The 14,817-nt window shown below is 34.5% G+C and overlaps 2 protein-coding genes across 2 annotated transcripts in view; one reads left to right on the top strand and one right to left on the bottom strand.

Moving 5' to 3' along the window:
• LOC143624665 (zinc finger BED domain-containing protein RICESLEEPER 2-like) overlaps window positions 1-6,737 on the top strand; it is a 53,526-nt gene extending 46,789 nt beyond the window's left edge. Inside the window, exon 10 of the mRNA XM_077095237.1 lies at window positions 6,467-6,737. Within this exon, the coding sequence (XP_076951352.1) occupies window positions 6,467-6,736 (270 nt within the window). The 3' untranslated portion in view covers window position 6,737. The remainder of the gene's footprint in view (window positions 1-6,466) is intronic.
• Window positions 6,738-8,038: 1,301 nt separating this feature from the next.
• LOC143624623 (senescence-specific cysteine protease SAG39-like) lies at window positions 8,039-9,226 on the bottom strand. The gene is made up of 2 exons (XM_077095206.1): window positions 8,737-9,226; window positions 8,039-8,641 (listed from the first exon to the last, which is right to left on the bottom strand). Exons 1-2 carry the CDS (start codon window positions 9,170-9,172, stop codon window positions 8,049-8,051), a joined length of 1,029 nt encoding a protein of 342 aa, XP_076951321.1. The 5' UTR covers window positions 9,173-9,226; the 3' UTR covers window positions 8,039-8,048.
• Between the last annotated feature and the right edge of the window lie 5,591 nt (window positions 9,227-14,817).

The raw sequence follows: 14,817 nt of genomic DNA, 5'->3' as shown, positions 1-14,817 counted from the left end.
TTCAAAACAAAATCAATTAAATGCTCAAAACAAAATCACTTAAAGGTTCAAAACAAAATTATTATTCTTCTTCATCCTCATCATGGTTTAACAGGTTCAATCTCTAAATTGATTCACGATTTTCATTTTTACTTTGATTTTAATTACTTGGTCGGCAATTTTGGAATTGATATCTGAATTTGGTTGGCGATTCATAAAAGTGAATTGATTTAGATTTGCAATCAACAGGAATGAATCGGTTAATCAGGTCGAAAACTGAATTGAAAAAAATTTCAGTTTTGTCACCATGCGGTTTTGAGATCAACGGAGTATATGATCTTGTAACTAATATATGATAAGCAACTTGTATTACGAATTTAAAATCATTTCATCGGAATATACATGTTTGGCTTGTGGAACTCAAATGGAATCGGAATTGACAAACTTTCTTTCAAATGTCAGTTTTTTTTGTTGGTTTTTCGAGAAATTGAAAGTGGAAAATATTCTACCAAATTACTTCACTTATAGGAATTTAGCATTCCTTTTCTACATGCAATGGAATTTTAATCTTTCCAATGAAAAGTCAAATTGGCCTTCTCCTTTCCATCTAACCACTAAATCATACGAAATTAAAAAAAAAATTATGTTTAAAACTCTTTAATCATCAAATCCTAATTTAATTTATCTTCTATACATATTCTCTATCGTTGGTTTATCCTTTCCATCACCGGTTAACTTTCGATTACCACCCATCATCGTCAACCTCGCTTCCCTCTCATACATCAATCACCATTGTCACCTGCATCAATCGCCCATTTTGCATAACACACATATTTGTCTTCATATTTTTTTGTTTAAAAAAATCAATATGTTTGTGCTCGTTCGTTAAAAATCTAAAAAAAACCTACGCATCTTAGTTGAATTATCCCAAACGTAAACAAATATAGTAAACGTAACAAACTAATATTTACGTATTAAATCATAACGAAACTACTTTAAAATTAAATAAATCATTACAAAATATAAAATAACAAAATAATTAAAATAAAAACCTAAATAAGCCACCGTAACACGGAGGCTCAAGCTAGTTATTTAATAAAGTTTGATCATTAAATGATAAAAAAGCAAAGAATTCACTTGCGCTCAATTTCAACTATTCCCTTCTTCATAGTTAATGTAGCAAACGAGCCTTGCTCCTCAGCATCCCTTTCTGCAGCTCCTATAAGGCTCCTCGCTATGGGGCGCGGAACGGGGAGAAACGGGGGGCCGAGGGCGCGGAACACCACTGCGGGGCGCCGTTGGAGGGGGCGCGGAAGGGGGAGCGATGGAGGTGATGATGGGCGCGGTGGGCTCTCTCTCTCTCCTCTCTCTCTCTCACACACACACATATATATATATATTGGGGGCGTCCAAGGGGCATTAACCATAGCGAGGCGAGCTTCGATGCCCCTTTTTCTATGAGGCGATGACGTAGTGTTGACGTGGCACGGTGGAGGGGCTTCGATGCCCCCATCATAGCGGATAGCCTAACAGCCAAAGAATCTGGAGTTTATGATTCTGGTGATTTAGGTATTGAGAAATTTCATCAAGACAGACTAGTAATAAGGCCGACCACATAGGAATACCCTAAAGCGGTGAAACCCTTAAAAAACGCCATGCATCATGCTGTTATTTAACTAAATAAATCTAGTTAAATAAAATGTGTCAAATGTGGTTTATGTCTCCATTGCATTCTCTCTTTAAATCACTTAATAAAAAAGCTATATTATTATTTAATAATGTCATGATTTGTCACCTCAAAATGTGACGTGAGTTCGGTTTACACATAATTTTCTAAATCATGTAATAAAGTTAAAACAACGAATCTTACATCAAGTCTTGTGTTTACATTTGTTCACATACTAAATGTTTTAACGCTAGAATTCCATTTATGGCTAGTCTTCATCCTTGTCAAAAGTCCAGAGTACGGCATCTACTCAAACTTTTTCCTTATGATAAGACGCTATGTTATTTTCTGAAATGCTGCTAAAACAAGTTAGATTACGTTATTTTCTGAAATACGTGCTAAAACAACTGAAATACGTGCTAAAACAAGTTAGCTTACGTTATTGAGTTCTTTAAAAAACATTTCTTTTACAACATTAGTTATGCTGTTTATTCACCCACAACAAGTCAACAACATTCATTCTCTCATAAATAAGTTTGTTAAAACACTTTCTTTCTTTTTCAATATCATGACAACTATCTATAGAATGTCTGCTACTGCGCGCCAAGTCCTCGCAATGGCCTCACTTTCTAATGCTTCGACGCATTCATTGGTACAACGTACATGTCCGTCCTCTACTTTTAACTCAAAGCATCTCCCGAAGGTCCTAAAAAGTAACTAAACTTATTATGTCCTTTTTTTAATGGTTATAAATACATACTCCTTCAAAAATCCACTACTAAAATCCGTCTTGTCCTCTTTATGAGACTCGAATCTGAACCAAAATTTGATGGGCTAACACAATATGACACTTATTCTTTATTACTTAGAAGTTGCCCCGTCCACTACGATGATTAAATAAATATTCTTTACTAGAAGATGTCTCGAACGTCCTCAATAGTAGTTAAATTATTTACTTTAGGCTATTAGAAAAACAGGAACTAATTGATCTTATCAGTTGATAAGTTGCCACTGAAGAATATAAAAATGTTGTCACTAATCATAGTTGTTGACAGTTGACACTGGAAACTACCACCATCTTGCAATCGATTAGTTGCCACTGTAGCTTACAAGATCAAGTTGTTGTGACTGATCAGATGAAGCCTATATTTTCATCCGGTCCGGGTCCGAACAGTGAAGCAGACACATTATCGTGTCACATGCAAAACGTTCGATAGGTCGGACCGAATTTAAAAACCAGGTGACATCATAATTTATTTAAGAATATTCAAAAATTACATAAAGATTAAATATATGACTTAAAAGTTTTAAATCTATTAGACTTCAGGAACCAACTTGTCTTAACTAAAAATGGTTTAAACATGATATCGAACCGAACTGGTCTATGTCTGGTCCCAGTCGAACAAGTTGGTTTGGGCTAGGTTTCAAAGCATCGGGTGAAGTTGATTTAGTTATAGCTAAAGATCAATTCTTTTAGACGATGGCGTTATCAATGAAGTCACAAACACATAACGGTTAGAATGTTTTGTCAAGTGACATCAGCAAAGTACACACGAGCTTTCAGTTTCTATTTGTCATGTTCAATCTAAAAAAAAAAAGTGCGTGAGAAATTTGTCTACAATATTTAAACACATTTTCTTTATTCGTTAAAACATCATTTTAAACAAAACCTTTCCTTCATTTGCAAAATATATATTTTTTTACCATTAAATAACATTTTATACAAAAATATCTCATTTGTGCAAACATAACGATTAAGGGCAAACATACTTTCATGCAGATGCGTTTTAGCTCAAGACCCTCACCTTAACCTTTCCTTAGTATCGGCACTCATTATCTTGTCTCAACTCTCGTTCTTTCAACGTCACGTAACCATGACTTTGCTAATCATTTTACTTTCACTTACTAACATACTTCTCTTAACCGTATGGTTTTCGTTTATAGTTAAGTTTTTATTCAAACCAAAACATTCCCATTAGACATCGTAATTATACATATTTTTTTATAGACATTTGAATATTCAATAACTTTCGTGTCTCATCATCTGGTTTCAACCATAACCCACTATAAAACCACATGACTAAAATAATATGCATACTCGAGAATACAAACCAGCCGTTTCGCGTTACCATCCCAATAATATAAGTATTAATCAGACCCTAAGGTTAACCTAGTATGCAGACGGTTGGACCCAACTAATAACTATCACATATCACGTTCGATCAAAACCTTGCAACACTGCGTCACATCACCACCACTGACCACCACTCGTCCCCTCTCTTTTACATTTGTTCGTGAAATATACAAAGTTCACCGAACATCTTTCTACGATTACATATGCAGAAATTTTGGCGTTATAAAAATAATTTATGAATTATATTCTTATTTTGAGTGTCACAAATAAAATAATTTATGAAAAAAAAAAACAAAGTGAATTGTTAACGTGGTTAACACTTAACACAACGGACATCCATTTTAGGCGTTAAGGATGAAACAGAATATTCCGGCATTTAAACGGTTTAATAAGATGACATCCCATTACGAAAACGGAAGATTGAAACTTAACCTCCACAACTTAACAGCAAGTCAGCACCTCCGTTACTTTCAATACAGCACACAGGGACTAAACTTAAAACAAGTTATATCTTGCAGGACTTAAGTGTAAATTATGCTGTCAGTTAGTTAGGTAGGTAGTTATAACAGATCAATTCCCCCCCATTTTTGAACACCTGAAACACAATTCACCATTTTGAAAACCATTTCGTCTGCAACTCTCTCTGAAGTAGATGGATCCGAATCCACCGTTTGACAAATACGCAAAGGCTAAAATCGAAGGACCGAAGGATCTGCGATTGCCTAAAGAGATACTCAAGTTTAATATTGATCGCTCCACTGGTCAACTCTACTACTACAAAATCTTCGGTATGACGTTTCACATAATTCATCCGCCATTTTTGCTTTACTGAAAGTTAACATTGATCGATGCTTGCTTATTTCTGTTGTGCTCTGTTTTTATTACTTAAATTATCCTGCGTACAGATCTTATACCTATCGATTGACTGATTGATTGATTTTGTAACCATAAAGTTTTAATTAAATTTTAATTTTAAGAGATTGATGTTACGTTTATGCTATATGCAGATATTGCTGGTTATTTGTATTAGTAATCTGCTTTATGTTAGCTATTTGTCACCGAAAAAGTTGTAATCAACGGTTCTATGTACACTCGTGATGTTTCAGATAGGTTAATTGTTGATGAAGAACAAACCCTAGGGACTCGTTCTATATATTTTCAAACAAAGTTTCAGTTGTACACATTAATAATCTCACTGTTCTTTTGTTTTTGACCAAAAAGTAGTAATATAACATCTCTACATACACTTGTGATTGATGTTACAAAAAGTGTCTTGAACAACCCTAGGGACTTCTAACGTGTAGGAGTCTGTCTTTCTTTTTTGTTGGAATACTGAAGTACATGTTAGCTTTTGCATCATCTATTGTTAATTATTAACTTGCTACAACTCTTTGATGTTGCATGTATGGATGTCAACGGAATATATATTATTGTAAGTTTTTGATTGATGCTTTTTCCTGGTGAGATTTCACGGATATTTCTCCTATTTACAAATAAGATTATCTTGTATACATTAAATCTCAAAGTTAACTTTCAAATCTGTATGGATGTTGCTGAGATTTTTTGCAACAGTAATCTCATTTTGTTCCTTCTTTTATTCAATCTTGACCATAAAAGTAGTAATATATGCTGCTCAAAGTTGTTCATATAAGATCAGTGCAAGTAGTAACCTCAAGAATGCTAGTTATGATCATGAAAACATATAAGGTTTAATTGCAACATGAGCACATTATAACAGTTTGTTTTCCCATGATCAGAAGATGACACTAAGAAAGTTGAGCATGTAGCCGAGGCAATGGCTGCAGGAGCAAAACTAGAGAGGAGAGTATACCGGATTCGTAACGCAGAAGTATGTTAGATCACAAATTTACTGATAAGATACCCGTTTTCCTTGTTTATTGATAATATTATCTGTTCACAGCTTTCCAAAGCTGCTGGAAAAGATTGTGCAGTTTTGCATCAAATTCACAAAGCGACAAAATCCACAATTGGGCTAGTAGCTAATTCTGAATCTAATAGTCATTATCAATCGTTTCTTGACTTAATGGGTATCGAGGAACAAGTTAAAATGGCTGAAGAACTCATTCTAGACAAAATCCTAAAGGCCGGTTAACCATTCTATATGTCAAGTTTACGTATTTGTTGACCACGGACTCATGCTCACACGTTGTAAAGTTGTATGCAGACATATCAAGGCCCGATTTTTCCAGTTATTCTGATGCCACCAACTGTCCATAAGCATGAAATTAGACTCAGCATGGACCAGGTGACAAATCTACACTCTTATCAGTCAAGAAATTAACATGGTCTGTTATTTAATTGAGTTCCTTTTATGTATATAGGTTGAACGTCTCGTTGGGGTAAATGGCCAAAAGGCCCTGGCGCTGGAGGTAGTGTCCGGTGCTTGGTTGCAGGTCTGCTATGCTATTTGCAGATATTGACTTACAATTAAACAAGTCCAAAAACGCTTATTAAAATGTGCGTGTGTGAATGTTTAGATGACTGATCAAACTCCTCCTGGTGGTCCACAAGATGAGAGAATAATGTACATATATGGTCCCAAGACACATGTTGTCAAGGCTGCTTCATTGATTTACTCGCAAGTGTTTGTGGTAATAGCTTTAATCTGTTTAAAAACTCGATTGGTTGGAGATGTTGATTATTATTGTTATGTTATATTGTTTCAGCCCGGGGAATCTCCTGAAGCAGAAGAGGATATGGATTTGTTGTTTAAAGAACTGAGTTTCACTGAGATGATGGAGGGCATGAAATCTCGAACTACTGAGCTAGTTGGCTTCTTGTCAGCTGGTTCGACTTCTGGTTCAGGATCCGCGTCGGGCTCAGGTCAAACAGAAGACCAAAAGGAGAAAAATGAGGTGGATGTTAAAGATAAAGAGGAATCAGAAGGAGAAAAGGATGTTAAAGAAGAAGCTCCTTCTGTTGATCAGCTTGATTGATTAAGAAGAGATGTTGCTGTTAGCCTGTTATTGATTGATGAACTGAAGTCCCTTTTACTGCAAAAGTTTTCCTTACTATAGTTTTGTGGATTATCACTGATTCAGTACGTTGACTTTTACGTTTTGGTTGCATGCTTGCTTGCTGTTATAAATGTTGTTACTATATCATTGACTTCTATATTTTGGTTGCTGTTATAAATCTTGTTGCTATACGGTTGGCTTTTCCGAGTTTAAGAATGTGTTGTAAATTTGGACCATTTTTTTATGTTAACAAACTTTTTAATTCTATCTGCTTTGACCCACCGCCCGAACGCAGCCCCTGCCGGCTGCCTCCCTCCCCCGTCGGCTGCCGTTTTCCTCCTCTGCGTGGCTTTCCTCCGTTTCCAGCCACAGCCTATTTGGCTACTTTATAACTCTGTAATCCATTAACCCGACCCAATAAGCTTAGTTTTCATTTAAATTTGATATTCTGATCGAATATGTTTGTTTATTAGTCGAAACTAGAATGAATGAATGATTATGCTGAAATTGAGTTAGACAATTGGTGATGTTAAACTGTTAATTTGTTGTACAATTGTTTTACTCATGTTGCTCCAATTCCAAGTATTTAATTTGCATCTGTAAATTGTATTTTGACTAAATATGTTTATCAGAGAACATTAAAGCATGATGTAAGGACTAATGACTAATGAGTTTATTATTCAAAAGTTTAACATCTTTTCTTTCCCTGAACCTATGATGTTTAACTATAATAAAGCGACGGGCAAACGAACAAAAATAGTGATCAGGTTCAATTTTTAGATTATATTTTTCTTGCCATGAAGCCCTTTAAACTATATTTTGGAGTTTGGAATGTTTTGGTTGAAACTGTTATGTCTAATTCGGATGTAGCAATCCCATTTATGATAATAAGCAAATTGTTATAATACCATTTTACCCTTAGACCTCTCAAATGGAACCATAGGGGAATATGAAGGTCTGGTATTAAGAGATGTGCAAATAAGTCAATGTTTTGAGAATAAACCTGCATATGCAACATTTTTAATATGGTTTTAGTATTGATGTCACTTATTCAAATGTAGACCATTTCAGTTATGCAATGTATCATTAGTACCTGTAACTAATGATGTTGCAGAAACTACTCCATATGAGCTATCGTAGGTACCTAAAAACATAAAAAACGCACAATATGATCACTTTTTACAAACATACCCAATATTTCACAGCTGAAAACATATGTATATGACGATGAAAATGGACAAGTTACATGAATTCAACATCTTGTGTACATGTGTGATTATATTTACAAGTATCAAGCCGTTGGATAAGAAGCCATCATAGCAATACCACACAGCCCTTCCTTAGCTTCAACATCTCTCTGCATCCTAATGTAACCTTCTTCACCCCAAACCGTACCCCATGAGTTCTTCACCAGCCAGTATTTGATGCCCTCATCAGTGGTTCCATACCCAACAGCTGTGACCCCATGGTCCAATTCAGTACCGCAACTTCCGGTAAAAACACCACTTGAGTAAAACTGGAAGTCAGACTCCCCGGCATCAATGGCAACCGAAACAGGCTGCATAGCCACAGCCTTCAGGAGTGCCGACTCACTGTTGACGGGCACATCCTCATGTCCGGTGATCTTGGCAGCAGCAACCCCTTCTTTCTTTGTATTGCAAGTGGCATCTACTGCTTTGTAAGGATACGCAGCCTCCGTGTTGATCCCATTGTTTTTAACAATAAAATCAAACCCGTCATCCATGTATCCGCCTTCACACCCTTGGTCTTCACCACTCCTGTCACAATCCATAAGTTCTTGCTCAGATAGTGAAATCAGTTTACCCGTGGTTATTCCTGTAATTCCTTCGGTAGCGGCGATTGTTGAAAATGCCCAACAACTACCTGTTAATTTTAAAGCAAATAATAATAATATATATATATAAAAAGACAGTATAACAAAGAAAATGTTTCAAATTTGGAATTTGTTAATGGCTTACCGCATTGACCTTGATCTTTGACCGGGGTAACGGCTCCTTTCTTTCTCCAGTCAATGCTAGATGGAACCGCGGTCACGTTTCCATATCTGAACGGGGTGGTTTGACCCGATCTTGGTGTAGATGGAAACTTGAACCCGTTACGAGTAGCCTTAAACTCTTGATTTGTTTGGTCTGCAAATTGATTGACACTCAGCTTGTACGCACGGTTGCCAGCAATGTTGACCGCTTCTATGTATGCCACATTGTTCTTGAATATCTTGAAACGTGTTTCTTTCTCCAAATCATCTTTATAGACACGCCCATAACGAGCCATCCACTGTTCATGCCTTTGTCTCATATTCTCTTCGTTTAGTGTTCGAGATGTGACTTGCCCTCCCCACATACAAAATACAAACAATGCTGCTACTATGATTAATGCATTGTGCGAAAACCCCATGTTTTTTTCTCCTTAGAAGAGTATAATGATTCTTAATAAGTTGGTAGATGTTGAGGTACTCTCGAATTTAGAAATGCAGTCTATATATAGAGCATGAATGTGTAGAAAATGTTGAGGCTTGATTAATTAAGTAGATCACTACGTGGTTGGCGTGTCAATGCAATTTCCTTCCCAAAAAGCTGAAGCTTGATTTGTTTTTTCTTCCTTGTTGTCATTATCATATAGGTTCTTCGGCGTTCATATGTCAATGATTATTTGATTGGGATATTCTTTTTGAAATATCTTTTGTCTCCACGTCTTGACCTAGTTAGTTTGCCATTTAATTTGCTTTCACTTAATTATCTGGAATATTATATGTATATATATATATGTTAAAAAACTACGTTACAATTTTATAATCCTCTTTTACTAATTTTCCTAACTTGTCATCTGGTCTTTTTTTCAGGAAAATTATTCTACAAACGGGGACAAAAATGAGAATGATGAGAAAAATTGTGGCAAAATAAAGAACCCCTCAAAAAAATAATTAAAAAATCATATCTCAAATATAAAATAATGAAAAAAGTAAATGTGATTAGGGTTAAAATTGGTTGTGGTCAAAGTAAAATCGGGTTGAAACGAGTCGTTTTAGAAAAAAGTATCAAAATAGGTTCACGCTCTGTATTTTTTCTGTGGCTAGTGGCGACGACGGAGGTGGTTGCAGTGTATGATGGAGACGACTATGAGGTGGTGTCCAGGGCTGCATCGGTGGTAGGCATGCTGCTAGGAGGAGCAATAATGGAGTGGTGTTGTTTTGTAATTTTGAGAATAAAGAAAATGCTTGAAAATGTTCCTGTATTGTGTGTTACTTGTGTCAATTACAGAGAAAGAAAACAAACTAATATACATAAGGGGGCCTTATCTCTAAACATAGAAAATACATTAAAAAAATAAAAATGAATCCCTTGATTGATGAAGCAAATGGTCATATGAGGGTGCTGTCATTTGGTTGCCAAATCTTTCAAGAAAGGTAATAAGTAAATGCTGTTAAAAGCTACTCCTTGAATTTATATTTATTTTTTATTTCTAACACTTCTCCTCCAGTTAAGTAGTAGGATTTCCGATACTCAACTTGCTGATACAATTTTTGAATGTTTTCCCGTTGACGGCCTTTATTAATATATCCGCTAATTGGTCTTCTGATCAGACGAATGGAAGTTCTATAATCTCTGCTTCGAGTTTTTCTTTGATGATGTTCCTATCGACCTCTACATGCTTTGTATAATTGTGTTGGACAAGATTTTTCGAAATTTGTATTGTGACCTTGTTGTCACTCATGATTTTACTAGCTTTGGTTTGAAGAAAACAAATTTCTGTCATAAGTTTACATATCCATAGGATCTCTATCACGCCTCGTGCAATTCCTCATAATTCTGCTTCGGCACTCGATAATGCTACAACCTTTTGTTTTTTCTTTTCCATGTGACTAAATTCCACCAACAAGAGTGAAGTACCCCGATGTTGATCTTCCATCATCTTTGTCCCCTACCCAGTTCGCATCAGTATACACTTGAACTTTTAGGTGATTATTTTGTTGGAAGAGAACCCCGTGGCCTCTTGCCCCTTTCAGATATCTGATAATTCTGTATATTGCTTCCATGTGAGTATCTTGAGGTTGATGCATAAATTTTCTAACTATCCCCACTGCATATGCGATGTATGGACGAGTATGTGAGAGGTATATTAATTTTTCTACCAAGCGTTGGTATCTTTCTTTGTCTGCCAGTTTCCCCCCTTCTTCCATATGGAGTTTATGATTAACCATAATTGGTGTGTCAGCCGGTTTGCGGTCGATCATTCCTGCTCTGCTAAAAGGTCAAGAATATATATTTTTTGACATATGAAAATACCCCTTTTAGATCTTAGTACTTCAATTCCAAGAAAGTACTTAAGCCTTCCTAGGTCCTTGATAGAATGCTAAACATATATAAATCCCGTGTGTATTTTATATAATATTTTATTAGTTTCTGATCGGTTTTATGTAGAATTTGTATACTACTAACATATTTGTATAATGTAGGTTTCGAGACTTGATCGTGGCTAAAAAGGGCGAAAAACGAGCTAAAACAAGCCATAATGGAGAACCGGAAGGATCAGGAACGAACCGGAACGCATAAGGATTGAACCGGACCGGGCCGGTCAGGCCTCCTCCCCCTGAACATGCTGCGCCGCGCGACCACATGCCTGTGTGGTGGCCGCGCGGCGCCTACACCTCTAGATTCCAGAACCTTCCTCGTTTTTGATCAGTTTTGGGCCTAGAAACCTATATAACTACCTCTATACTTAACCTTAAAGAGACCTTGTGAACCAGAACCGAATTTAGAGTTTCTTGGAGCTTAGGATTGCGTGTTTTGACGAGTTTGAAGGCTAGGAATTAGTCGGCGAAGTACATATCGATCTAAGACGAAAATCACGGGTTTTATCATCTATTTTCTTCTGTTTTCATTTATTTTCACCATGAATTCCTTTGAGATTATTGTGTTTAATTTATGATGTCTGACTAAAATTCATAGACAATCTAAATGTGATGAACCTTTGTTGAAGTTTGATTTTGCCTTGGGATTTATTTGGCGTTATGGTCTTATGAACTAGTAAAAGGTTTAATTATATTGAGTTGATACATATGAATACTTAGGATTGTTTGATGAGTTTTATTATTCCATAGTTGCCTTGGTTATTGTTTGTCATACGATAAGTTGCTATTAGGTCATCTACTTTGTGTTTTTGATTATTTTATGATTGATTTGCAATAAGATTATAGGAATAATATTATTTAATCAATAAACCTAACTGTGTTGCTAACCTAAATAGCTGTAAGGTGCTAGGTTATTGATAGTTCTTTGTTGATCAAGCTTGCTAGATTTAGTTCTCGTAAGGAGTCTGTATGATTGATTGGTTAATTTTGTCTATCGAGTCACTTAAATATATTAGACAGCCTTTGATTTCTGTGCTGTAAGGTAGGATTTCGTATAAAGGAACTAGTTCATAATTAATTAGGTGACCATTAGTTAACTTGATTTTTAAAACTGATGTGCGTTAAAACTTGTTAGAAACCCATATGTGTCTTCTTGAGAAGGGTCAGAGGTCATGTTCCGGTTTTCTTTTAAGTATCCATTTTATGATCCCAGTTCCATAACAACATATTTTCTCGGTTAACTAAAAACTGAAACTTAAGTGATTCTAGCATAGGTAGTTTTTCATTATCATCTGATTTAAAATCAACAAAATTGTCTTTCGTTTAATTTACTTGTTTTTCTTAATTTGTTTATAAAAAAATAGTATGATCTTAATATTTTAATTAAAAACTCCCCTTTAAACAAATAAACAAAATGTCGTGCCATTTTAGTTAAGTCTAATTAGCTAGTTAACGTAATTTAAAGAGTCTCGTGGGTTCGATATCCAGACTTACTTAGCTTTACTAGAGTCGACCGGTTCACTTATCGGTTAGTAGTTTTAGTTAAGTTAAGAGTTTTGAATTATTACTTAGTATCTAGATTAGTGTAATTTTAGTTAATAATTATATAACTAATTTTAACAAATCAAGTTTTTGGCGCCGTTGCCGGAGACTCTTGGCGATTGTGTTATTAGCTTTGATTGGACTTACTTGCTGCATACTGTTTTGTTTTGTTTCATTTTGAGTCGTAGGAGTCTAATTAATTTTAGTCTAATTTTAAGTTTAGCTTATTTAGTTTATATTTTTTAGTTTTATTTTAGTGTTTCATTGAGTCTACTCATTTGGTCTTGTGTGTTTTTCAGGTTTATGCCACATCTTCGTTCGCAAGGACCACCTGTGTTGCAGTCCGAGACCAGTTCATCGATCAACATAATCATCACAAGAAACTTCACCACCATCAAGTCCCACAAACATTCCCGATAATCAAATGGCCAACAACAACCGAACCGTCCACCAGCAAGCCTTCAAGGATTTCACCGGAGATCACTCGCCCATTGTTATTCCCGAAATCGATAACCCTAATTCATGGTAGATCCCTTCATACATTGTAACATTCGTTACTTTTCAAATCTGAAAACCCGACCCATTTCAAATTTTTGGTTTTTGTTTATAAATATATAAAAATATATATATTATTAAAAGATTCTTAAGTTTCACTTCAAGTGATTCGTCATTTTTGAGTTAGTATTGTGTTCGTTAAACCGACCCGGTTTTTCATTTTAATGTACTCTTGTTCGTCGTTTATCATACCTTCATTTTCTATTCGTATTGAATTCCGAGGATTTACGGTTATCATTTGTCGCTTTCAATTCATTTTGCGCAATTAACGAAAGTTAATGTTTTAAAGATAAAACAATTTGCAAACTGTGCGGGTAAAATATAAAAATATCCAAGTTATATAAATTCTATTTCATGTAGATTGTACCTCAAAGTTCAAGGACTAAAGAGTAAATATATTTTGAAAACTAATCCGTTTTATTAGTCGAGGTGATCCATTTAGTTATAAATACAATCATATGTTACATATTTCATATGTAATAGTTTTTCCTAAAGTTATTTAAACATATTAACCATTACTAATATATATATATATATATTTATATATTTATATACACTTTATTCAAATATCGCATAGATAACATTACTTACGTATAACCAAAGTACATTTTTTTATTATTATTTAATTATGTCACATTTTTTTTACTTAGTTGGTTTTAAAAGATGAAGAAAAATACATTCCTACTACATTTAAATCTTGGTCAAAATTCCTTATGATGATAATAAATGTGTTTGAATATAAATTGTAGGTTACAATTTAATTTTTATGACCAATTACAAGTTTTAAATGACATTCATCACCCATTAAGTATTTTGACCAATTTAATACAATTGAAACAACTCTAGCTCACTTCACTTATAAATAGAGCTCCATTCATTCCCATTTCCTCACAACTCAATTTACAAAAGATTCTTGTTATTTTCTCATTTTGTTGATTTTCACCTACTTTGATTTATGAAGTCAAACCGTGAAGTTCAAGATTTCTTCTTTTATTATCTAAGTTCTTGTTCCGGGTATGTTTTTAGTTTCTGCTTGTTTGTGTCGTTTAAAACTTAATGTTATATTATTTATTTAACATTAGTGTAGTTCATCAAAAACGATCTTGACTTGCTTATGTATTTATTCGGTTCGGTTTAGTTATTTTATTTATCCAACATCTAAAACTAATTCTTTTCATCTCACTCTCTAAAATATAATACTTTTTACCATGTCGGAAACGAACCCAACCTAAAGTTGAGTCCGGGTCCGACCGGAAATGAACCGAATTCTTTTAAGTCGTCTTTATTATTAAATAAACCAAATAGATTATTAAAAATTATTTTAAATCAAATAAAATCATTTTAACATAAATAAATTATGTATAAATCTAAGTTTAACATTTTTCACCTAAAAACTAACGTTCACCTTCATTAAACCCGATAAAATTATTTTATTTTTCCGTTTCGTTGACTATAGCTCGTTACCTTTTATAAATTGTAAACATAATCAGTTTTTTTTGAGATAAAACTATAGTTAAAATCCGTGATTCTCAAATATCATAATTCTCGTATTAGCTTTAAGTTAATAAAATATTAATTTAAATCGTTAAAACCC

The sequence above is a fragment of the Bidens hawaiensis genome, unplaced genomic scaffold (assembly GCF_021521415.1).
Source record: "Bidens hawaiensis isolate Kalapana, Puna unplaced genomic scaffold, B.hawaiensis_p1.1 tig00003902_1, whole genome shotgun sequence".
In the NCBI taxonomy this organism is placed as follows: domain Eukaryota; kingdom Viridiplantae; phylum Streptophyta; class Magnoliopsida; order Asterales; family Asteraceae; genus Bidens; species Bidens hawaiensis.
The sequence above is the reverse complement of the archived record's forward strand: the minus strand, read 5'-3'. Positions and strand labels throughout refer to the sequence as shown.